Consider the following 26,335-nt stretch of genomic DNA (forward strand, 5'->3'; position numbering starts at 1 on the left):
TGTGGGCAATCTCAGCACATTTGTTGCACATCAGCAGCACTTCCAGCTCCTTGACATTGTGGACCAGGAAATTCTGGAAGCCACTGGGCAGCATGTGGTTTGTTTTTTGTTGCTGAACCTTCTACAAACTCTGTTGTCAATACCTCTGGGTTTCTGTCAGTTACACTTAGTTTTGACATATCAGTCTAACTGGTGCTGGATGAACTTCTTGGTTCTCTTTTTGATGATCTTGGACTTCACAAGGGGTCTGAGGGCAGCTATGATGCCCAGTAGGAGATGGCTGCCACCTCCGTAGGCAGCGCCAAGGAAGAGAGCCTCTTTATTTCTTCCCGTGGATGTTAATTACTGTCTGGTGTCACTTATTTTCAGCTTGAAGAACTTCCTTCAGTACTTAAAGACAGATTTCCTGGTAACAAATTCTCAGCGTTCATATAGGAATGTCTTTAGTTCACCTTCTTTTATGTTTTTTTTTTTAAAAAAAGCTTTAAAAATGTTTCTATTAAAAATTATATATAATAATAGTATATATTTTTGGGGTACATGTGATATTCTGACATATGCATACAATGTGTAATGATCAAATATGGTAATTAGGATATTCATCACCTCAAATATTTATCATTTTTTTTGTGTTGGGAATATTCCAAATCTTCTAGCTAATTTGAAATATACAATAAATTATTTTTAACTATAGTTAGCCTACTGTGCTATTAAACACTAAAAGTCATTCATTCTATCCAACTGTGTTTTTACAGTCATTAACTAATCTCTCTTCAATATCATCCCTCCTGCCCTTGCCAGCCTCTGATAACCATCATAATACTCTCTAATTCCACGAGATCAACTTTTTTAGCTCCCACTTAAAAGTGAGAACACGTGATATCTGTCTTTCTATGCTTGGCCTATTTCACTTAACATAATGACCTCCGGTTTTATCCGTGTTGCTGCAGATGACAGGATTTCATTCATTTTATGGCTGAATAACATTTTATTGTGTGTATATATATATATATTTTTTCTTTATCCATTCATCAACTGATGGACACTTAAGTTGATTCTGTATCTTGGCTATTGTAAGTAGTGCTGCAATAAACACAGGAGTGTAAATAGCTCTTTGCTTTACTAATTTCCTTTCTTCTGAATATATACCCAGCAGTAGGATCGCTGGATAATATGGTGGATCTATTTTTAGTTTATTGGGGCACTTCCATACTGTTTTCCATATTGACTGTACTAATTTACATTCCCATCAATAGTGTACTAGCACTTCCCTTTCTTCACATCCTCATCAGAATCTGTTATTCTTTGTCTTTTTTATAATAGCCATTTTAATTGGGAGATAATATTTCATTGTGGTTTTGATATTTCAATTATGATTAGTGATGTTGAGCATTTTTTCATATATCTGCTGGCCATTTGTATGTCTTTTTTTGAGCAATGTCTATTCAGATCACTTGCCCATTTTTAAATTGGGTTATTTGGTTTTTTGTTATTGAGTTGAGGCCCTTATACATTCTGGTTATTAAAACCTTGATGGATGGATAGTTTGCAAATATTTTCTCCTATTCTGTTGGTTGTCTCTTCACTCTGTTGATTGTTTCCTTTGCTGTAAAGCTTTTTAACTTGATGAAATCCTGTTTGTCCATTTTTGCTTTGGCTGCCTGTGCTTTTGAGGTATTATACAGTGTCATACCACTCAGACAAATGTCCTACAGCATCTCCCCAATTTCGTCTAATAGTTTAGGCCTTAGATTTAAGTCTTTGAATCCATTTTCTTTTCTTTTTTTTTGAGACGGAGTCTCCCTCTGTAGCCCAGGCTGGAGTGCAATGGGGCAATCTCGGCTCACTGCAACCTCCACCTCTTGGTTTCAAGCAGTTTTCTCACCTCAGCCTCCTGAGTAGCTGGGATTACAGGCGCCTGCCACCATACCCAACTAGTTTTTGTACTTTGAGTAGAGATGGGGTTTCACCATGTTGGTCAGGCTGGTCTCGAACTCCTGGCCTCAGGTGATCCAGACGCCTTGGCCTCCCAAAGTGCTGGGATTACAGGCATGAGCCACCTCGCCCAGCCTCTTTAATCCATTTTGATTTGATTTTAGTGTATGGTAAGAAATTGGGATCTGGTTTCATTCTTCTGCACATGGATATCCAATTTTTCCAGCACCATTTATTGAAGAGATTGTCCTTTCTCTAATGTATGCTCTTGGCATCTTTGTCAAAAAAGAGTTGGTTGTAAATGTGGGGGTTTGTTTTTTTTGTGTTTTGTTTTTTTGTTTTTGAGACAGAGTCTCGTTCCATTGCCCAGGCTGGAGTGCAGTGGTGTGATCTTGGCTCATTGCAACCTCCACCTCCCCAGTTCAAGTGATTCTCCTGCCTCAGCCTCCTGAGTAGCTGGGACTACAGGCATGTGCTACCACACCTGGCTAATTGTTTTGTATTTTTAGTAGAGATGGGGTTTCACCGTGTTAGCCAGGATGGTCTTGACCTCCTGATGTCATGATCCACCTACCTCAGCCTCCCAAAGCACTAGGATTACAGGTGTGAGCCACCGCACCTGGCCTGGATTTATTTCTGGGTTCTCTGTTCTGTTCCATTGGTCTATGTGTCTGTTCTTATGTCAGTGCTATGCTGTTTTGGTTACTATAGCTTTGTAGTATATTTTGAAGTCAGGTAGTAATTCACCTTTATTTCTGAATTACAGTTCTGCTAGATAAAGAATTCTGGATTGACAGTTTTTGCTTCTTTGTTTTTTTTCCTTATATCACTTTCTCATACCACTGCACACTGAGCTCTATTGTTTCAAAAAGTCAGCTGTTTATCACATTGTGGTTCCCTTCTACATGATGAGTCTTTCTGCTCTTGTGGCTTTCTTTAGTTTGTCTTTAGTTTTCAACACTTTGACAATGATATGTATAGGTGTGAATCTTTTTGTGTTTAACCTACTTGGAGTTCATTAAGCTTCTAAGATTAATAATTCTCAAGAAATTTTAGAACTTTCAGACGTTATCTTGTCAAACGTTTTTATGCTTCTTTCTTTCCTCCTGAGACTTTCATTATGCATATTTTGGTAGACTTGATCATGTTCCAACTTTTGTGAAACTCTGTTCATTTATTTGGTCTTCTTTCTCTCTTTCTGATGAAATAATCTCTATTGATCCATACTCTGTTTTGCTGAATATTTCTCTGTCAACACAAATCTGCTAGAATTTCTATTTGATTCTGTTTTAAATTTCTTTTTTTTTTTTTTTTGAGACGGAGTCTCGCTCTCTCACCCAGGCTGGAGTGCAGTGGCGCGATCTCGGCTCACTGCAAGCTCCGCCTCCCGGGTTCACGCCATTCTCCTGCCTCAGCCTCTCCGAGTAGCTGGGACTACAGGCGCCCGCCACCACGCCCGGCTAATTTTTTGTATTTTTAGTAGAGACAGGGTTTCACCGTGGTCTTGATCTCCTGAACTCATGATCCGCCTGCCTTGGCCTCCCAAAGTGCTGGGATTACAAGCGTGAGCCACCGCGCCCGGCCCTCTGTTTTAAATTTCTATCTCTTTATTGCTATTTTCTATTTGGACAAGTCAGTGAGATCATACATTCCTCCAATTCTTTAAATGCAGCTTCGTTTAGCTCTTTGAAAACATTTATAATAGCTGTATTGAAGTCTTTGTGTGCCAAGGAGAACATCTGGTGCCACCTCTGAGACAGTTTCTACTATTCTTTGTTTTTTCCTTGTATATGGGTCACATTTTCCTGTTTTATTCCATGTCTCATAATTTTTTCTTGTTGAAAACTGAACACATTTGATACTTTATATTAGCAACTCTGGATTCTGAAACCCTGTGTGTTTTGTTTTGTTTTGTTTTGTTTTATGACTTCCTGGAACAATTCTGTAGAGTTTATCTTCCTGTACAGTATCTTGCAGTGTGAAGCTGCTCAGCTTCTTCTTGTTTTCTTTTTTATTATCTCTGTTTTTATTTTTAAGCTTGGCTTTCTTGCGGTGAGCCTAACTTACCGGTCAGCCAATGACTGCTGAGAGGTTGTGCTGAAACACTAGCCAGTAACATTCACACCCTTTTCCTGATGGATCTGTACATGGTTTGGGGAATGCATTTAAAGTTCGGTCAGGTTACAAGCCTACCCCGGCTTTTACTTTCTGCACATGCAAGGCTTCGCCTTCAACTAGGGAGGAATAAAGTGCTAAAGCCCACTTTGGTTTCTCCTGAGTTTGTGTATAGCCTTGTACAAGCAGTCTACAGATCACTGGGGACATGAGAAAGCTTGCGTAAGGCTCACTATGGTGATCCTGTTCCCTGTTAAAAATTTGACTGGTCTGTTGTTAGTCTGCTGCTTCCCCTAACCAGTTTTTATCCTCAAGCTGGTGATGTCAGTTTTCCCTCATTGTTTACCACCATGATGGTATGTATTTATTTTATTATCCTTGGACAGGCATTTATTCCTGCTCTCCTTCAAATCATGAATCAGACTGTCAGCCCATTCTGACCTGCCCTGTAGAACTATCATGCAGACTTGCTGGATGAGAGGAAATGAAAGCTGCTTCTGGTTAAATTACCACACACTTCCATTGTTCTCACCAAGGATTAGTAGTTCTTGAATAAATGCTTCTCAATTTCTTGTATATATTTGGTCAGTTTCCAGAGTCCTGAAATGGTTGTTTGACAATTCTGTTCAGTTTTTTAAGTGCTTTTGGGGAAAGGGTTTGCTGAGATCTTCACTCGGCCATTCCAGAAATCATGATACTTATTTTTTTTTAACAACGTACCGACTGTAAGTTAGAGACAAATATTTGTTTCACCTCATTGCATATGAACCAACCTGAATCATCCTTTCAAAATTATCAGTCAAATGAATTTTTATAAGTAATAGTAGAGGCAAAATAAAGTAAAACTGAAAATGAATAAACAAATTTTAAAAAATCCACAGATGAAATGAACCAATTTGGAACCAACAATTTTAAATCTAGACTTATTAAAAAATACAAAATACAAAAAGCAAATTATTGGTACTTTTAATGAAAGAGGTCCCAAACTTGATTCTGCTAGTCCCATGTAATTTCACGTCCTCAACTTCTATAAATCTTGGTTTCCACTTTAACGAAATGAGAGACACTAATTTCATGCAGTTATTCTAAGGACCAGATGAGATAATGTAACTACATGTATTTTGCAAAGAATAACTTTCTATGAAAATATAAGATTATACCAACCTTATTTTTTGAAATACGGATGCTATGAGTAGTTATAAAATAAGCCAATAAATATGGGCTACATAGCATTCTTTCTATCTATGCTAAGTGATATTTACTTCAGAATATATTACTATAATAAATTAGATTGTAATATTGTAAGAAAAAAGTCACTATAGCCACATAAAAGCCTTTATGTATGTCCTTACAATATCTGGTTTCTACATGTCAATTATTTTAAAATCCTACATGTCAATATATTTTAAAATCTTTTAGTAGCTAAAAACTAGAGAAAATCAAGAAAACACTCAAGAATATCAAGACTGAGTCTTCTGAGTATGAATATTTAAAAAACTACATGAAAGTTGGGCACATTGGTGTACACCTGTAATCCCACCTACTCAAGAGGCTGAAGTGGAAGGATCTCTTGAACTCAGGAGTTCAAGACCAGCCTGGGCAATACAGTGAGACTCCATCTCAAAAAAAACCAAGACAGAAAATAAAACCAATAAACAAACAAAAACTACATGGGACTAGAGTTTTATGAAAGCAACATTTAAAAAAATAGATTTTGCATAATCTTCTTTAAGAAATAACCATGCTGTTTTGCATATGGAGTGGCCACCCATTTATTCCTTTCTTTTTTTTTTTTTTTTTTTTTTTTTTTTTTGAGACGGAGTCTCCATTGTCACCCAGGCTGGAATGCAATGGCATAATCTTGGCTCACTGCAGCCTTGACCTCCTGGGCTCAAGCAATCCTCCCACCTCAGCCTCCCGACTAGCTGGGACCACAGGCGTGTACCACCAAGCCTCGATAATTTTTTGTATTTTTTGTAAAGACAGGGTCTCACCATGTTGCCCAGGCTGGTCTTGAACTCCTGAGCTCAAACAATCCACCTGCCTTGGCTTCCCAAAGTGCTGGGATTACAGGCATGAGCCACTACACCCAGCCCCTTCACTTTCTTAATAAACTAGCCTTCACTTAAAAAAAAAAAAAAAATAATAATAAATAACCATTTTTAAAACTTGTCATTTAAAAACTTAGAAAATATATGTACTGCTTTAAATATCTATATCTTAATTGGCATGTCCTGTTTAAATGCTGAATATGTAATCCTATTCTCAGGTATTCCAAACAACTCTATTTTAGTAAACTCCCATCTATCCAGAAATCCAAGCCAGAAGAAACTACTGAAAAGTTTGTATGCACAATACTTTCAAGAAAAAGTCAAGTGACAGTACCTATTGAGAGTTTATTTTAAAAGCAAATTTTACTAGAAATTCAGTCCTATTTCTGAAACTATCTACACAAATGTGTAGCATAATAGCAATGTCACAAAGCAATGAAAGACACTCAAGTTATTAAAAATTGGACTATAGCTATAAAATATGCATACCTTTGTTTTTTAAATATAATCCGGATATTTGATCTTAAGTAATTTATCCTAAAGTAAATCCTTAAGCCAAGACATAGAGACTTTATTAACAAAATTGGTCCAATATGCTTATATTAAAAAAGAATAATAGAGGATGAACAGGAATGCTAGCCAATCATTTAAAATTATATTCAAAGAAGGCTTTATTGTAATATATTAAAGTATTATTTTATATGATCTAGAGTGAAAATAGGAGCAGGGAATAAAATAGGTATTTCAGAATATTCCCATTTTTATATGAATTTTACAAGTATCACTGTGGGCATATGTTTATATGAATATTAAAAATGTCTACAGCAATTATCTATAAATTATCTATAAAATCTTTCTCTGCTTCTTTTTGTTTAGCTCTATTTTCTAATGTTTCCAACAATAAACACATTTTTGTACTAAAGAAAACTGGCTATCTTTTATCTCATTTCAAAAAATGAAATTTAGTATTCAGTGCAATTTTAATGTTAAATAGAATTTGCCTTCTTAACTAATCTATAGTACCTTCCCTTATCTAGGAAGGTACTTTAACAAAAATATTTCAATATGTAACTATTTTTGAGAAATAGTTAATGATTATATTAAAATAGGACATGATGTTCCTCAGTAACCAATATATTTCAAGTATTTGAAATTTCAACTATATAATTGAAACTACAAATTTACCTAATAATTTGTCCTTCTTCTTCCGGAGTAGCTGGTCTTAACCCCAGAACTATGTGACACACCTAGGGAAAAAAGTGGTAAATCAAAGTTTATTAACTGCATAATATTTCACATTCTCTGCATGAGACCCATTTCCGAAATGGGAATCTGAATTAACAACAGTTTTCAACTCATGAATTATCAATTATTCAGTTGAGCAAATTTTAACTTTAGCCTTGTGGTTTTGGGGTTTTGTTTGCTTTTTTTAAACAAGCCATTCCAATGGAGGCTAACTTTCAAATCTCTAGGTAAGAAGGGAAGAGAAAGGGAAGGAAGAAAAAGGGAGAGGGGAAGATATTACCTCAGGGACAGATCTCAGAATAATTCTTCTGACACTTGCATATGCCAGATTTTAAACACCCAAAACACTCAGCCATGTGTGAGATCTTGGCAAAGAAAAGCATAATTCAATATTGTATCATTAACCTAACAAATTAACTCTATCAATTTTAAAACACAGATAGAAAATAAAAACAATTTAGCATAACTGTCTGCTTATTCACATATTAATTGCATATATTAATTGTACATATGAGCATAACCGAATATGTGACAAAGCACATACAGTAAAATGTAATAAAATTTAGGTGTTGAGTAGATTATTGGTGTTTCCTGAAAAAAACTTTGAGCTTTCCAGTATAAAATGTTGGAAACATACATAAGCAAATATAAAGTATATGTTTATTCATAAGTTAGAGTCGCAAAAATAGTGCCACTCCAAGTCCTTAGTAAGAATGACAAAATAGGAAAGGCAATACCAAAAGTCAAAATGCTATACTCTGTGAGAGCTACAAGATGACTCAGACACAAACTTAAGTGACCAAAATGTTCATACACTGAATATGAGATAAAGAGTACACTGAATATGTTTGTGTACAAACAGTATATGAACTGTCAACTGTACATGAGCAATACATTGAATGTGTTCATGTACTATTCATACAAAAAGTTCATACACTGAACATGTGATTGTTACTTTAAAAAGTAACAATAGTTTAATTAAAAAAAAAAAAAAGCCTACAGAACCCACTACTGAAGATATTATTTTAAATGAGACAAAAATAGTTGACCAGGCCAGGCTTGGTGGCTCATACCTATAATCCTAGCACTTTGGGAGGCTGAGGCGGGCAGATCACTTGAGGTCAGGAGTTTGAGACCAGTCTAGCCAACATGGTGAAACCTCGTCTCTACTAAAAATGCAAAAATTAGCTGGGGGTGGTGGCACACGCCTGTAATCCCAGCTACTTGGGAGGCTGAGGCAGGAGAATCGCTTGAACCTGAGAGATGGAGGTTGCAATGAGCCCAGATCCCGCCACGGCACTCCAGCCTGGGCGACAGAGCAAGACTCTGTCTCTAAATAAACAAATAAGTAAAAAGTAAAAAATAGTTGACCCATTTTCATGTTACCAAGCAATTCTGTTGTGTTTATAGTGGTGATCTATATTATTTTCATATATATTTTATAAAGCCATCAACCTGAATCTATGCTGAAAATTGTAACTTGTAATAAAGCAAATAATTAAAGCAAATAATTGATTTACAGGCCTATCAGATTATATTATGTTTTAAATACATAAAACTTAGTCATTAGCTGTCAGGAAGAGATCAATTTCCATTTATTCCAACATAGATGTGTTGCAGACAAGTTATTCTTTATTTAAAATGGTAGATCATGATACGTATAAACATACTATACCATTCTGACCTTCACAGTGGTGAAAGGAAAATAAAATAAGTAGAAACTAAAATAGCCACTATTAAATCAAGTTAAATATTTATGAATAACTATAAAAATGGGAAAATATAAATTATCTTTAAAAATCAGAGCAAGGGAATTAGTTTAACTAGGACAACAGTTAAAATTTGGCAAGCTCTGTGACTTAGTGTTCACTTCTGGTAGCTTTCCTTCTTTCCTTCCCACTTAATCTTTTTTGGACCTTCTAAAGAATAAAAATTAGGAAACAGCCTCATACCTTCAATGATCTCTTAACCAGAGAGATTGTATACTTTGAAAAACTTGGGCTGGGCGTGGTGGTTCATTCCTGTAATTCCAGCACTTTGGGAGGCAGAGACAGGAGAACTACTTAAGCCTAGGAGTTTAATACTAGCCTGGACAACATAGCAAGACCTGTCTCTACAAAAAATACAAAATTAGGCAGGCGTGGTGGCACATGCCTGTAGTCCCAGCTACTCGGGAGGCTGAGGAAGGAGAATCACCTGAGCCTGTGCAGTCAAGGCTGCAGTGAGCCATGCTTGCACCACAGCACTCCAGCCTGCATGACAGAGCGAGATGCTGTCTCAAAATTAAAAATAATAATAATAATAAAAGAAAAATGTATAGCTACCTCCTTATGATTCATCTTTCTAGTCATACTGCCTTACTTATTAGGAAGGCCTTTTATTTATTTATTTTCTTTTAAAAAAATTCTCCTGGTCAGTCTTATTACAAGGAAGACCTTTTAAAAAGACAACGATGAAGAAACTAGCAAATTATGATGGCTTTTGCAACTTATTCTCTATATGTCTATGTACTGCTCTATAATGAGTTACAATAATCTACATCCCACTTTCCTATTTCCCATGTCACGATTTTGAGAAACTTCAGCAAGCACCCATCTTTCAGATGGGTAATGTAGTTTTTTTTTTTTTTATATAATATATGGTTTTGCAGCCTAGATACAACAACTCTGGCTACTATATGATGGAAAAGATGTAGAAGTACTGGTACTACTACCCTCTGTTGCTGTCATTTACCTTAAACATACCTGGAAAAGGAGGTTCAAAAACTCATTGGCAAGAACATTTTTCACACTCCAAATCTGATAGTCTTCCAGAGTAAGATGACCCATCTGAAACAGAGACACTCATGTTAGGAATATCTTCTTTTTTCTCTTTTTTTTCTTTTTTCTTTTTTTTTTTTTGAGACGGAGTCTCACACTGTTGCCTGGGTTGGAGTGCAATGGCGTGATCTTGGCTCACTGAAACCTCGGCCTCCTGGGTTCAAGCGATTCTCCTGCCTCAGTCTCCCAAGTAGCTGAAATTACAGGTGCCTGCCACCATGCCTGGCTAACTTTTTGTATTTTTCAGTAGAAACGGGGTTTCACTATGTTGGCCAGGCTGGTCTTGAACTCCTGACCTCGTGATCCGTCCGCCTTGGCCTCCCAAAGTGCCGGGATTACAGGTGCCTGCCATGATCTAAATGTTGACTAACACAGAAAAGCAATTTCTTTCTCTTTACTTTCCTAACTCCCCTACAATGCAGAAGGTAAACTAGTTCAAGTTCATTCCTGTATGTTTCCCTAAATGCATTCAATAGCAAAATCTTACAATTTGTGGTAATGCAAACATATATGGTTTAATCATATATGGTTGGTAAAATTCACTAAATATCTGTGAATTTTATCAACACAGTAAGAAATACTGCCCATTTTCTTTAAAAGGTTTAGATAACTAAATCAATAAAGATGTTCTAGTAACATTATTTGTCCTCGCTTCCTTTTATGCCTCAAATATATTGGTGGCAGTCTGCGCTAATAACAAGGAAAATATATACACATATTGTTCTCTAAAGAGAAAAAAATATTGACTTGCAGAATCACTGAAGTGTATAGATCAACTGTCTTATAATCAAACAACAGATATGTGAGAGATTTAATAGAAAAATCACTGGGCATGGTGGCATGTGCCTGTAGTCCCAGCTACTCCAGAGGCTGAGGCAAAAGGATCGCTTGAGCCCAGGAGCATGAGTCCAGCCTGGGAAACACAGCAAGACACCATCTCTTTGAAAAAAATAATAATAATAAAGAAAATCCTCCAAATCAGGGTAGAGAAATAAGCTAAAGGGAAAGGAAGAAAAACAAAAACTCATTTTTGTTTTTTCAAAAAAGTTCACATTCGAAAAGTAGAAGGCAGGGAGAGGGGTAGGCAAATCACTAGATTATGACTAACAGTGAATCACAGAATCTTTCTTATCATGATCACTTTTCAAAAAATTGTCCTGTTCACTTATAGCAGAGGAAGTGTTGTGATAAGGTTTTTGTTTTTTTCCCACCCAAATCAGTTCAGCAGAGGTCCTTGAATAATGTTTCATTCAACATCATCTTATTATAATGTTAATGGGGAAAAAATAGATTCCCAGCTGGGGCCACTATCTGTGTGGAGTTTGCATATTCTTTCCATGTCTGCATGAATTTTCTCCAGGTACTCCGGTTTCCTCCCACATCCCAAAGACATACACATTAGGTTAACGGGAGTGTCTAAATTGTCCCACTATAGTGTGGTATCTGTTGCTGTGAGGAGAGGAACATCAATGCCTGCACCACAGCAACAGAAGAACCTCAAAGGCTATATAAGATCTGCCAATCTCCCAAATCAAGTATACAAAAGATTGGTGAAGAGAGGGTTTGAATTCATACTTATAAGTGAATTCTGGATTGGGCCAGTCAACATTAATCAACTTATTATTCCTCACAGATTTGTATTCTCCAGAGTATCCAGGTCCTTCCCATAGAATAAAAAACACTGACCAACAATGTGATTTCATCATTCTAAGAAATATATTGATAAGAACACACATGCAGAACTTGAAAGATGTTACTAATAATGAAGAACTACAGAAGCAGAAAACTGGCAGCTGTGACATAATGGAGTAATGATAACATTACCAAGCAAAGGAGGCTTGCTGCCTGATGAGATAGAAGCCAATACTATGATGTTGGGTTTTTGAGAAAAGCAAAGGTTTTCATTATAGGTCAACCAAAAAGGAGATGGGAGTCCAGCTCAAGTCTCCCCTGTGCTGGTTTTAAGGCAATAATTTTATAATAAAATCTTTATAGGGTGGATTCTGGGATTGGCAGGTGACTGGTAGGAGAGGATTGGAAAGTCCTTGGGCATGCACAGTTATTTTTTCATGTTACTTCATGGATCACATGTGCAAACTGGGGGAAGTCAGTATGAAACACACAGTGGGAATTAGCAAGCTCCTTCTGCGTAAACTCTAGTTAGCCATATTGGTTCTAGCCAATTCAGCCAGCTTTTAAAATCTCACAGTGGAGAGGGTTAGCATTTCAGCAAGTTGTTATTTATTTTATTTTGTTTTGTTTTCTAAAAAAAGACATAGGGTCTCACTCTATCACCCAGGCTGGAGTGTAGTGGTGTGATCACAGCTCACTGCAGTCCCAAACTCCTAGGTTCAAGGGATCCTCCAGTCTCAGCCTCCTGACTACAGGCACAGGTTACCAAAACTGGCTTAAAAAAAAAGAGAAAAACACAGAAACACAAGGTCTAGTTATGTTGCCCAGGTTGGTCTTAAACTCCTGGCCTTAGGCAATCCTCCTACCTTGGCCTCCCAAAGTGCTGGGATTACACAGGTGAGAGCCACCACACAGGCCAGCTTTTTGGTGTTTTTTTTCCTTCAATCTGCTATTCTGCAAACTCAAGGAGTTCTGTTGGTTATCGGTTTCTTACTCTTTGGGGAACAGTTTTAGTTTCAGCTTTTTACTAAGTTGTTTTCTTTCTTAGCCGCTATCCTGTAAGCCCAAGAATATAGTCATTGGTTTCTTTAACTCTTTAGGGCACAATTTCAATAACAGAATAAATGGCAGCTTACTAAGAGTCTTCCTCTGGCACAAATGGAAGAAGAAAAAAGGGAGCAAGTAGATAAGACGAAGATGAAGAAGATGGAGATCAAGACAGAGCAGGTATTTGAGATGAAGATGAGTAAGTAGTTCAAAACTTGAAGGACTCTGAAGTTGAGCTCCAACGGTGCCATGAAATGATGCAAATGAAAAACATGAAATGACGCAAATGATAAATGAACATTACGTTCATTTAATGCAAATAAAAAACAATTTGGAAGCACAGCAAAAAAGAATTAAGAGAAAAACCGTTGTCAGTGTGAGGATGAGTAAGCAAACTGGGAAGCTCAATGATGTATTTTAGAACATCAGAACTCTTCAAGAACCTTGGCAAAGATCAAGAAGAAAGGGAAGGTCTTTTAAACTCTCTACTGACCAAGAGTTACATATTAGTTGCCAACATGCCATTATGGACATCAGTGTTTGTTGGATCCCTTTGACCAATCTGCATCAGCCATTATGATGGATTTAACAGCATGACAAAAATGACTTTGTTGTTGATCCTGATGGAGATTAAGATGCCTTGAATTGTAGGGTGTTGTATACTTAGAAAGTAACAGCTCTAAGTACCTTTCCTACATTTTCTTTTCCATTTAAAAAAATTAAACAGATATCTTCAATTTAATGCAAGAGAACACTTTGCTGTTGTACAGTCATATTCTGGCAGTTTGAATGTTTACAGGACATTCCAAAATAAAATGACTCTGGAAGGTTTTGATTGAAGATAAATTGCCATAATATGAGGCAAACTATGCTTCTCTATGATAACTATAATACAAAAGTTCCATCTGATGCAGCATATACAATAAGGTAAATTAGTCTAACACAGGTGACCCTATTTTTTGACCCTTCCATTCTTTAAAAATACACATGGGAAAAAAACCCTATATGCTTACAGTGCACTTAGAACTACTTTTTTACACAATCCTTTAAATATATATTATTCTTATTTAGTGTCCCCTTTAGCCAGAATCTCATTATTGCTTCATTTTTGTAATAACACTTAAGTTTAGGTATTTTCCACATATTGGCCCTGCTAAAATAGAATATAGCATCTTTCACATGGTAGGAACCAGCAAGGAAGCTTTCCTTTAGCTCCCTTTATACATTTTATGGTAAGTAGCAGGAGGAAGATGCATTTACAGATCATTTCTAGGCAACACTGAGAAGATAAAGACCAACCTGTGGTCTCTTTAGTTTACTAGAAATAGGAATCATGGCCTTTTAAAGAGAAGAAGTCACTATTTTGCACTGAGCTGTATTCATATATAGCATATATGCCCTTTTTGTTTGTACTGTAAACAATTCACGTAACAATGTTGTGATGTAAAAAAACAAAAAAATGAAAAAATAATCAATTGTCCCAGTATGAGTGAGTGTGGATATACGTCTGAGTGTGCCCTTCAATGGGATGGTCCAGGGTTGGTTCCTGTCTTGTACCCTGAGCTGCAGGGATAGGCTCTGGCCAGCCACTAACCTGAACTGGAATAAGTGGGTTGGAAATGAATACAAATTACCATAAAATAACAAGTATGCAATGATCATACAAATGTATGATAATAAATGATATGCTGAGAAAGTACTCAATGAGCCTTCCATATTTGTTATTGTTAGGTTTTGAACTGCAAGGTGGTAGGAGGTGTTCCTTATAATTTTCATTTTGCAAATTTATCCCTTGATTTAACCCATCACCACTATGACTGCTGCTGTCACTCACTAATTCACTAAAAACTGGGTAAATAATTATCTTGTTTTTATCAATCTTTCTTAGATCTGTTTATAGTTCACATTTATTTCAAAGCTTAATATTAGAAGTGCTTGGGGTCTTTATTTAGAAGTTTGGTGATATTTTTGTGACTAGAAATATGCTGTAGGAACTTAACTCTTGTTTGCCTATGGTAAAATTAGTTTTGTTCTATACCCTTTCACTTAAAGTTGCAGTTTCCAAGAAGCTAAAGACAATATTAAATGAGTACTAACTGTACAAGAAGTTAAAGGCATCTGGAACTGTAATACATTATGAACAAAAGGATCTTTGACTTAAGAGACCTGTTGTTCATATTACAATGCTATCAGAACCGTCAATTACTTCGATAACCATCCGTCATTAGTATTCCTCTTGCCTTTGAAAATGACTTTTTGGCTATAGCAATATGGTTTTAAAAGATACAGGAATAGGCCGGGTGCGGTGGCTCACGCCTGTAATCCCAGCACTTTGGGAGGCTGAGGCAGGTGGATCACCTGAGGTCAGGAGTTCGAGACCAGCCTGGCCAACATGGTGAAACCTAGTCTCTACTAAAAATACAAAAAAATTAGCTGGGTGTGGTGGCGGGCGCCTGTAATCCCAGCTACTCAGGAGGCTGAGGCACGAGAATCATTTGAACCCAGGAGGCAGAGGTTGCAGTGGGCCAAAATCGTGCTATTACACTCCAGCCTGGGTGACAAGAGCAAGACTTTAAAAAAAAAAAAAAGATACAGGAATAAATCATAGCATAATCATAATGGAATACTATGCAGAGGATAAAAAGACTAAGTTAATCTATATATAATTTTCTATCTAGCATATGAAAGATGCTTAGTAAACATTTTACTAAGTTTATGAAGTAAACATTTATTTACTAAGCATCTTTCATATGCTAGATAGAAAATTATATACAGATTTAGGAAAATTCAGAAAAAAATTATTGCATAATGGCTTATACAGTATTCAATTTTTAAATATAGAACATACACAATACATATAAATTTCTCCTACACTTGATAGTAGTCAGAATAGTATATCTTCCCCTCTAACATCCATTGAGAATAACTAAAATTTTAATTCTTAAAACAAAAAAAAACCCATAAGAACTGCAAGCTCTGCCACATCATGTATCTCAGTCATGAGGAGGCAAAAGAGAAACATGACACATAACTTAATGAACTCTAAGGGTGAGAATATGATCTGATAAATTTCAACTCATTAAGGAGTTTTACACTGAACAGTCACAACTAAAATTTCAGGACAGAAAAATGAAGAATGCCAATAGAGGGAGAAGCTATGTTGAACATAAGCTATATTTCAAAATGCTACTTTTTATCTTTGAAGTAATAATTGTCAATGATTCTGCACTGATGACAAAATTAACAGCTAGTGTAAACTCATTTTAATTTTATAGGACTCAGCATTTAGAACAGATAGGGAAATCATACTGAAATATGAAAATGTAATAACTTCTATTAATTTTATCGTTTGAAAATCTAAAATGCTACTAATAAAAATAAAACAAAGGCTGTTTAAAAAGTACAAATGTAGGCCAGGCGCGGTGGCTCACACCTGTAATCCTAGCACTTTGGGAGGCCAAGGCGGGTGGATCACTTGAGGTCAGGAGTTTGAGACCAGCCTGGGTAACATGGCAAAACCCGACTCTACTAAAAATACAAAAATTAGCCAGGTGTGGTGGTGCAAGCCTGTAATCCCAGCTACCTGGAAGGCTGAGGCAGGAACATCACTTGAACCCAGGACGTAGAGGTTCCAGTGAGCTGAGATCACCCCACTGTACTCCATCCTGGGCGACAGAGCAAGACTCTGTCTCAAAAAAACAAAAATAAAAACAAAAACACAAAAACAAAAATAAGGACAAATGTAATTTGATATGTGTAATAAATTATTAATACATGGCATAAGAACCTCCTATATCTAACAGAACGAAATATAAAATGCTTAAGATGGTAAAAAGTATTTTTAAGATGATAATCTGATTCTTTCATATAACCACAAATATTCAAGGAACAATTTTCAGAGTAAGGGTACACTGACCTCAAAGATATGTTAATACTGTCCAAAAGGAAAGAAACGTCATGAAAAGAAATAATAGATACCACCATACAGAATCATCATGCATACAATGATGGTCAAAAGCCCATTTGCTATACTGACACCTGAGTAATAATTAACACATTGTAAAAACATATAGCGCATTACGCTTAAAAACTAGAACTGTAAATGGATTTTATTTTCTCCCAATTTAATGGATGTTTTACTGACTGCAGTTAGGACTACTGCTAAGCAAGGTATCATATGAACTTTTCCTAAAGCAAATTCACTGACTATATGGCTTATTTTGTTTTATTTATTTATTTATTTATTTATTTACTTATTTATTTATTTATTTATTTTTTTAAGACAGAGTTTCACTCTTGTTACTCAGGCTGGAGTGCAATGGTGCGATCTTGGCTCACTGCAACCTCCGCCTCCCAGGTTCAAGCAAAGCTCCTGCCTCAGCCTCCTGAGTAGCTGGAATTACAGGTGCCCAACACCATGTCTGGCTAATTTTTGTATTTTTAGTAGAGACAAGGTTTCGCGATGTTGGCCAGGCTGGTCTCGAACTCCTGATCTCAGGTGATCCACCCACTGTGGCCTCCCAAAGTGCTGGGATTACAGGCGCGAGCCACCATGCCCAACCTATATGACTTATTTGTAAATGTCCTCCATTTAAATATGGCCCTGATTTTCAAAATAGTGTCAGCTGATCACTTGCTCTGTTCTACTTGAATCTTTGGAGGTTTCTCCATAGTTTGGTATAAAGTTCAATTCCTAAGTTTTGTACCCAAGGCCCTTCAAGATACGGCTCCAATCCAGGTCTACAGCCTTCAATATATGAATCTGTTATTCCAGCCACATCAGAATATTTGCAGTTCTAGGACTATACAGGACGTTTTACTGTACAGTCCTATACAGTAATAATGTCTTCTATTCTACCCCTAGTTGTTACCTCTTTTAGGAATCACCTTTCAACTTTTTACTTCTGTTAACCATAATTAACTAATTATTAAAGTGCCACATCCCAGCAGAAATCTTCTGGACTTTCAAAGTTCAATTTACATGGTTCCCTTTCTATCCTCCCACCATAATACTTGGTGCTAACCTTTTTTTTTTTTTCAGACAAGTTCTCATTCTGTTGCTCAGGCTGTAGTGCAGTGGTGTAATCATGGCTCACTGCAGCCTTGACCTCCCAGGCTCAAATGATTCTCTTGCCTCAGCCTCCCTTGTAGCTGGAACTATAGATATGTGCTACTATGCCTGGCTACGTTTTTTCTTTTTTTTAGAGATAGGGTCTCGTTATGTTACCCAGGCTAGTCGAGAGCTACTGGGATCAAGTGATTCTCCCACCTCAGCCTTCCAAAGTGCTGGGATTATAGATGAGAACCACCGTGCCCAGCCTCAACTTCTAACATAGCCCTGATCACACTTGTCTATCTTTACCTGTATACTACAAACTATCCAAGGGTAACATCTAGAACTCTTGAGCCACTACAGAGTATCATTAAATAGTCAATAGATGAATTAGATAAAACAGAGAAGAGTTGGTAGTCAGAAAAAGAATGAGTAATGTTGGTACAATCTAGTCACCAGCGAATACGGTTAATAGGCTTGGTTAAAAAATCCAAGTTCTATCCTAAACTATTACTATTTCATTATCATGGTTACATGGAAATGAAGCAGCTAAATGATCTTGTTTAATGTTCACAGAAGAGCCAGAAGTAGAAACTCCATCTTACATAAAAGGTGACAGCAAAAATACCTACATACTTATGAAACACTTAGAAAAAAGGTGTTCAAAATTTTATCTCTACACAAGGCATTTTCTAACAGAAACTTCTCCTGGTTTTTGTTCTCATACACACCAAATAGAAGTCGATACCTTAGTTTCTGGCAGAGAGGAGAAAGAAGGGGACTGAATTGTCAAAGCTCTAGCCTGAAACTCATTTCTATTATTTGTTTCTATTGAGAATCAGTTAATAGGGCCATTAACAATTTCTTCTGAAATTGTGATTGAAGAAAGAAAAAAAACTGATGTTCTTTATTTATTCTAAACCTCTATTTATTAACACCATTGTGGTGTAGATCCTACCAATCTGCTACTTGGTACATGTCAATGCTTCAGTAGAAAGACTCAAATTTATGCAAATGTGTCTCATACAGGTAATTTATTTTCAATTTCACAGGGACACATAGACGTCATAGTAATGCAAGCTATAGGAGTAAATCTATTATGATAACATTACTAATAAATGTTACCAAACTAAATAAGTCAAGGTTTTTTTTAATTTATAAAGTACACGTTTATTTTTGCTATTACATGCTTATTCTGGCTACCACTAAAGGATACAGGTGAGGTCCTTACCACAACCATTTAAAAAAATTTTTTAGGCCAGCACAGTGGCTCATGCCTGTAATCCCAGCACTTTGGGAGGCTGAGGCAGGACTGCTTGAGCCCAGGAGTTTGCAACCAGCCCGGGAAACATGGCGAGACCTGGTCTCTACAAAAAAAAAAAAAAAAAAAATTAGCTGGGCATGGTGGTGCACACCTATAGTCTCAGCTACTCGCAAAGCTGAGGCAGGAGGATTGCTTGAACCCAAGAGGTCGAGGCTGCAGTGAGCCAAGATCCCACCACTGCACTCTAGCCTGGGCAACAGAGCAAGATCCTGTCTCCAAAAAAACAAACAAACAAAAAAAACAAAAGAAGAAATTTCTTAAAAGAATAGATGTACTGGCCAGGCGCAGTGGCTCACGCCTGTAATCCCAGCACTTTGGGAGGCCAAGGCAGGCAGATCACTGGAGGCCAGGGGTTTGAGACCAGCCTGGCCAACATAACGAAACCCCATCTCTACTATAAAAATGCAAAAAAAAATTAGCCGGCATGGTGGCACACACCTGCAGTCCCAGCTACTTTGGAGGCTGAGGCAAGAAAATCACTTGAAGCCGGGAGGCAGAGGTGGCAGTGAGCTGAGATCCTGCCAATGCACTCCAGTCTGGGTGACAGAGCAAGACTCTGTCAAAAAAAAAAAAAAAAAAAAAAAGAGAGAGAGAGAATATATGTACTATCAGATTAAGAGGAAAAAAAATTTCCATCATCTCAGATATCTTTATGGTTGTTCCTAATTAATCTGCACACCCCTGAAATCACTATTCCAACTTCTATTACTATTTGTTAGTTTTGCTTCTGTGTTCTTCAGCTTCATATAAATGGAATCATACAGTATATATTCTTTTTTGTTTGACTTCTTTTGCTCAATATAAGATTAGCCTTACCACAACTTAGTCAAATGGAAGAAATACAGATGATAGGCTATAGTTGTCAAGGGCTGTGTCTACATAATTCTTATAAAATGCTTAGCTTATAATAAATGTTTTCACATACAGTTTCAGAGTTGCTTAAAGATGGAATGGCTTGGCTGGGCACGGTGGCTCACGCTTGTAATCCCAGCACTTTGGGAGGCCGAGGCGGGCGGATCACGAGGTCAGGAGATCGAGACCACGGTGAAACCCCGTCTCTACTAAAAATACAAAAAATTAGCCGGGCGTGGTGGCAGGCGCCTGTAGTCCCAGCTACTCGGAGAGGCTGAGGCAGGAGAATGGCGTGAACCTGGGAGGTGGAGCTTGCAGTGAGCCGAGATTGCGCCACTGCACTCCAGCCTGGGTGACAGAGCAAGACTCCGTCTCAAAAAAAAAAAAGATGGAATGGCTCTCTTTGGAGATAACTTGGAGGTGTTTTACCCGCAGGTCCAGATAAGTACTTGGTAGGGAGGATGCTAAAGAGATTCAAGTATGTATATAAGTGATATATCCCAAATGGAGTGCATGATATTTTTAGAAAAAGATAAATTAGTTCTATCTAGACTCACCTTTGTGGTGTCATGTGCATTCAATACGCCTTCTACAATGTCAGAGAGATCCATATGTAATTCCTTTAAAAACAACCCAAAGGAGTAATTAGAAAACAGTGGATATACTTTTAATTTTGTTATCCAATGGCTGAAGTATATTGAGCAAGATTTGTTTTGTTTTTCTTGTAGAGATGGGGTCTCCTTACGTTGCCCAGGATTATCTCAAACTCCTGGGCTAAAGTGATCCTCCAGCCCTGGCCTCCCAAAGTGCAGAGATTCCAGGTGAGAACTACTGCGCCTGGCCTTGCTCAAGGATTTTTATAATTACCACAGATAGATTCTCATATATGATTAAAAATTAAGATAACTTTCCTATGGCTTCATTCTTATTTTATGTAGTTCAGTTTAAGATTTTCTAAGCCAAACTCTCTTCCCAATTTTGCATCTTCAGCTATAAATATTTTGAGTAGCATAATATAGTAACTAAAAGCAGTAACAAATTATTTTATGCTTTTAAAGAAAATGATTCCTTCCAATTTCCCATTGGAAGTTTATATGCAACAAGACATACACAATCATAACTTACAGGAATATCATCAGTGCGGTTGTCCTTCCAGACTTCTAAAAGTGCAACCACCATGTCTCTCAGTTCAACCCTGGAGAGAACTCCATCACGGTCAACATCAAATACCTTGAAGCAAACTAATGAAAAGAAACTCTTACGGAGGAAAATTATTTTTGTATTCTGAGGTATAATATATTTTACTAGAAGTTGCTCTTGTATAATTACTTAGTTTTTTTAAGCAAGTATATGTATTCTGGAACAGTTCTCATCTGTAATAAACTATATTATGTCAATTATAGTCCTCAGAAGTTGTAGGACTTCCTGCATATCATGAATCTGTATCTCTAAATCATTATTCAGATATAAGATCCTACCCTTCAGCCAAATCTAAAGCTAAATGCCTTACAAACTGTCAAGAAAAGGCGAAGTTACTATACAATAAATATTACAATACCTTACAAGTTTTTAGGAAGTAATGCAAGCCCCTAGGTTAATTTCTAATATTCAAAATTGATCATTGCAGAGTTGTTTCTTGTTCTTTTTGTTTGTTTGTTGGCGATGGAGTCTTGCTCTGTCGCCCAGGCTAGAGTGCAGTGGCATGATCTCGGTTCACTGCAACCTCTGCCTCCCGAGTTCAAGTAATTCTCCTGCCTCAGCCTCCCGAGTAGCTGGGATTACAGGAGCACACCACAACACCCAGGTAATTTTTTTTTTTTTTTTTTTGAGATGGAGTCTCACTTTGTTGCCCAGGCTGGAGTGCAGTGGAATGATCTCAGGTCACTGCATCCTCTGCCTCCCGGGTTCAAGCAATTCTCCCGCCTCAGCCTCTGAGAAGCTGGGACTATAGGCAAGTGCCACTGTGCCTGGCTAATTTTTTGTATTTTTAGTAGAGACGGAGTTTCACTGTGTTAGCCAAGATGGTCTCGATCTCCTGACCTTGTGATCAGCCCATCTCAGCCTCCCAAAGTGCTGGGATTACAGGCGTGAGCCACTGTGCCTGGCCAACTTTTATATTTTTAGTAGAGATGAGATTTCACCATGTTGGCCAGGCTGGTCTCAAACTCCTAACCTCAAGTGATCCACCGGCCTCGGCCTCCCAAAGTGCTAAGATTACAGGCATGATCCACGGTGCCAGGCCAGCAGAGTTGTTTGTTGGCTTAAAATATCCTATTTACGGCTGGGCATCGTGGCTCACGCCTGCAATCCCAGTACTTTGGGAGGCCGAGGCAGGCGAATCACGAGGTCAGGAGCTCGAGGACCAGCCTGGCCAACATGGTGAAATCCTGTCTCTACTAAAAATACAAAAAATTAGCTGTGCGTCGTTGCAGACGCCTGTAATCTCAGCTACTCGGGAGGCTGAGGCAGAATTACTTGAATCCGGGAGGCGGAGGTTGCAGTGAGCCAAGATCGTGCCCCTGCACTCCAGCCCAAGAAACAGTACGAGACTTCGTCTCAAAAAAAAAAAAAAAAAGAATCCTATTTATATCAAGAATCATAAGCTGATATAAAGACAGTCCACTTCCATGTTACCTTTCCATTATCACTAATGTACATTCAATCTTTTTTTGTCAAAAACAATTTTAACTCTTTTTTTTTCTTTTTTTTGAGATGGCGTCTCTCTCTGTCACCCAGGCTGGAGTGCAGTTCTCAGCTTACTGCAACCTCCGCCTCCTGGGTTCAAGCAATTCTCCTGCCTCAGCCTCCCGAGTAGCTGGGACTATAGGCATCCACCACCACGCCCGGCTAACTTTTGTATTTCTAGTAGAGACAGGGTTTCACCATATTGGCCAGGCTGATCTTGAACTGCTGACCTTGTGATCCACCTGCCTCGGCCTCCCAAAGTGCTGGGATTACAGGTGTGAGCCACTGCGCCAGGACTTTTTTTTTTTTTTTTTTTTTGAGACACAGTCTTGCTGTCTCCCAGGCTGGAGTGCAATGGTGCAATCTTGGCTCACTGCAACCTCCACCTCCCAGGTTCAAGCAATTCTCCTGCCTCAGCCTCCCAAGTAGCTGGGATTACAGATGCCTGCCACTGCACCCAGTTAACTTTTGTATTTTTAGTAGAGACTGGGTTTCGCCATGTTGGCCAGGCTGGTCTTGAACTCCTGACCTCAGGGGATCCACCTGCCTCGGCCTCCCAAAGTGCTGGGATTACAGGCTTAAGCAACCATGCCCGGCCAACAATTTTAACTCTTTAATGAAATTCAAACACAGCATGCTAAGAATTAGAACACCAGTGCTTTGCTATTTAACTCCAAATGAATCATTCTAGTTTAACTTCCATTAGTTCATCAGCAAAAAAAGAAATTAAAACAAAATTTTTTTTAAGACAATAATTAACTTCAATGGAAATGCAGAGCTGGGCATGGAGGCTCATGTCTATAACCCCAACACTTCGGGAGGCTGAGGTGGGCGGATCATTTAAGGCCAGAGGTTCGAGACTAGCCTGAGCAACATAACAAGACACTATCTATTAAAAAAAAAAAAAAAATTAGCCAGGCATGGTAGTACATGCCTGTAGTCCCAGCTACCTAGGAGGCTAGGATGGGAGGATCCACTGAGCCCAGAAGTTCAAGGTTACAGTGAGCTACAATCACACCACTGCACTGGACTCTAACTTGGGCAACAGAACAAGACCCTGTCTCAAAAAAAAAAAAGATTTTGGCTTCCTCATCTAACAGTAAATTGTAATGGAAACAACCAAGCCAGTTTGAAATAGTGGTATAACAACAGGGAATAAAAAAAGAGATTTGAATTTTTAGTTGAAAGATTATTTCATATACTTCCATAATAGAATTATGGCTATTAAATCAATTGAGCGCATCACAGTACAACAGTACTAAATACCATAAAAATATTGAACACCACACCCAAAATACGCAACATTTGGGAAGATTTATTTTAGAAAGATGTGGAGATAATGACCCCAGTAAATATATTTGAGTTAGGTTCCAATTAAATGTAAATGCCTGAATTTTTACAAATATGGTTAAGATTTAATAATGGAATATATTTATGCTTACAAATTATGCTACAATATTTTAGTTAGGTTAAAAAAGATCATTTTAGTATTCAATAAAATTAGTTTTGACCATAAATTTTCTTTTGCCAATGAAATATTAATCTGTGCCAGTGGATGGAAAATGAGTTATGCCTCAACTTATGTAAGACACAAAATTCTACCAGAAAAATATTTCCTAAATGTTTAAAATTTTCAGTTACATCATAGCTGATCTGATTCATTTATCATGAATTACAAATTCTTCAGGAAAATCAACCCCATTGTTAATAGCAAAGATCCCAAACTATTCCATAGTAAAAAAGAAGAGGTGAAGGCCGGGCGCGGTGGCTCACGCTTGTAATCCCAGCACTTTGGGAGGCCGAGGCGGGCGAATCACGAGGTCAGGAGATCGAGACCACGGTGAAACCCCGTCTCTACTAAAAATACAAAAAAATTAGCCAGGAGTGGTGGCGGGCACCTGTAGTCCCAGCTACTCGGAGAGGCTGAGGCAGGAGAATGGCGTGAGGCGGAGCTTGCAGTGAGCCGAGATTGTGCCACTGCACTCCAGCCTGGGCGACAGAGCGAGACTCCGTCTCAAAAAAAAAAAAAAAAAAAAAAAAAAAAAGAGGTGATTGATTCCTTAGAGTGACCTCAGTAAAACCCAATGAGATTAATATTTGCTAATCTGACAGTTATAAAAATTCAAGCCTTAATCCATAGATAATTTTACATTGATGAAAACTGATTTTCTCTCTACATAGTTAGCAATTTTTTGACAATGTTTAACACACTCACATTTTTGTCTTTCAGCCAGGGGTCCCCTGCAACAGGCTGATAACCCACAGGATATCTCCTTAAAATCTATGTGATTGTCACGATTTTCATCAAAAGCATTAAACAAACCTGTAAAATAGGAAGAGACGCCATAAATCACAGCCAAGCTTCCTAATGTTAATAATGACATGTTTACAAAAGGAGGAATGACTTTTTCCCATAAACTGACTGAATTTTTTTTTAAGTTTATTAGTAGTTCTTAATGTTTCAGGAAGTATCTCTTTCCTCTTGGCATAATTATAACTGAAACTTGTGATCATGGCAGAAAATACATTACAATTCTTTAGTGTTTGGTTATGTCCATCTATATTTATCTTACATCATTTTTAATGGCTAAAATGCCTATATATTTTTGAAGTCAATAAATAAAAATTAAAAACCAAAAAAGGTCAGAAATTACAACAATTATCCTTACTTAGAAAGACTAAGAAGAAAAAGGGAAAAAAGAAAGAAAAATTGAACTGTTTATTAAATGAATACTCAAAGATACACTATGGTATCATTAATAAGCTCCCATAAAGCTCTTTCATGAGGCAAAAGAAGATACACTATGCAACATAAGAGAAAGAAATTCTCTACTACAGTGTCTCTTTGTACTGTTTAATCTTTTATACATGAATATTTTAAATTTCACAAAGGGAATTTATAATCTAATCCTGTGGTTTTTAAACATTTTGTAAAAAAAAAGAAACGAAATAATTTTGTTTCCAAATGAAATGATACATCAATCCCAATTCTAAAAAGGTAAAAACACAATGCACTGTTGTTGAAGTAAGTAGAAACCCAGAGCCCTATCTGCCCTGGCTCCCCTGACAAGTACTTCCGAAGTACTCGAGAAATTTGAAGAATACAGATAGTATATTCCAAGAATCTAACGCAGTGCCCTCAGTTTAGGGATTAGAAAACTAAAGCTCAGAGAAGATTACATGATTCGCCAAATATAAGTTTTAAAAGGTGAGAGCTGGAAGCAGAACTCAAGTATTCATATTCAAAATATGATTTTTATGATGTGCTCACAATTATTTTTTGTACTCTCTATTTTTAAAAAAGTAACAGCAGGCTGGGCGCAGTGGCTCACGCCTGTAATCCCGGCACTTTGGGAGGCTGAGGTGGGCAGATCACCTGAGATCGGGGGTTCAAGACCAGCCTGACCAATATGGAGAAACCCTGTCTCTACTAAAAACACAAAATTAGCCAGGCATGGTGGCACATTCCTGTAATCCCAGCTACTTGGGAGGCTGAGATGGGAGAATCGCTTGAACCCAGGAGACAGAGGTTGCAGTGAGCCGAGATGGCGCCATTGCACTCCAGCCTGGGCAACAA

At 37.6% G+C, this 26,335-nt stretch overlaps 1 protein-coding gene across 8 annotated transcripts in view; it reads right to left on the minus strand.

Annotated features, from left to right (window-relative positions):
- Positions 1 to 26,335, minus strand: part of USP32 (ubiquitin specific peptidase 32) — a 244,540-nt gene that overhangs the window by 68,821 nt on the left and 149,384 nt on the right. For 5 of the 8 annotated variants that reach the window (XM_055257787.2, XM_063628463.1, XM_055257784.2 and 2 more), the window contains exons 7-11: positions 24,974 to 25,081; positions 21,199 to 21,314; positions 20,631 to 20,693; positions 10,091 to 10,174; positions 7,287 to 7,348 (exon numbers count right to left, since the gene is read on the minus strand). In XM_055257787.2, the coding sequence (XP_055113762.1) occupies positions 7,287 to 7,348; positions 10,091 to 10,174; positions 20,631 to 20,693; positions 21,199 to 21,314; positions 24,974 to 25,081 (433 nt within the window). The remainder of the gene's footprint in view (positions 1 to 7,286; positions 7,349 to 10,090; positions 10,175 to 20,630; positions 20,694 to 21,198; positions 21,315 to 24,973; positions 25,082 to 26,335) is intronic. The other 3 variants (XM_063628466.1, XM_063628465.1, XM_063628464.1) reach the window with 2 other exon arrangements.

This window comes from Symphalangus syndactylus, chromosome 20 (assembly GCF_028878055.3).
Source record: "Symphalangus syndactylus isolate Jambi chromosome 20, NHGRI_mSymSyn1-v2.1_pri, whole genome shotgun sequence".
Classification (NCBI taxonomy): Eukaryota; Metazoa; Chordata; class Mammalia; order Primates; family Hylobatidae; genus Symphalangus; species Symphalangus syndactylus.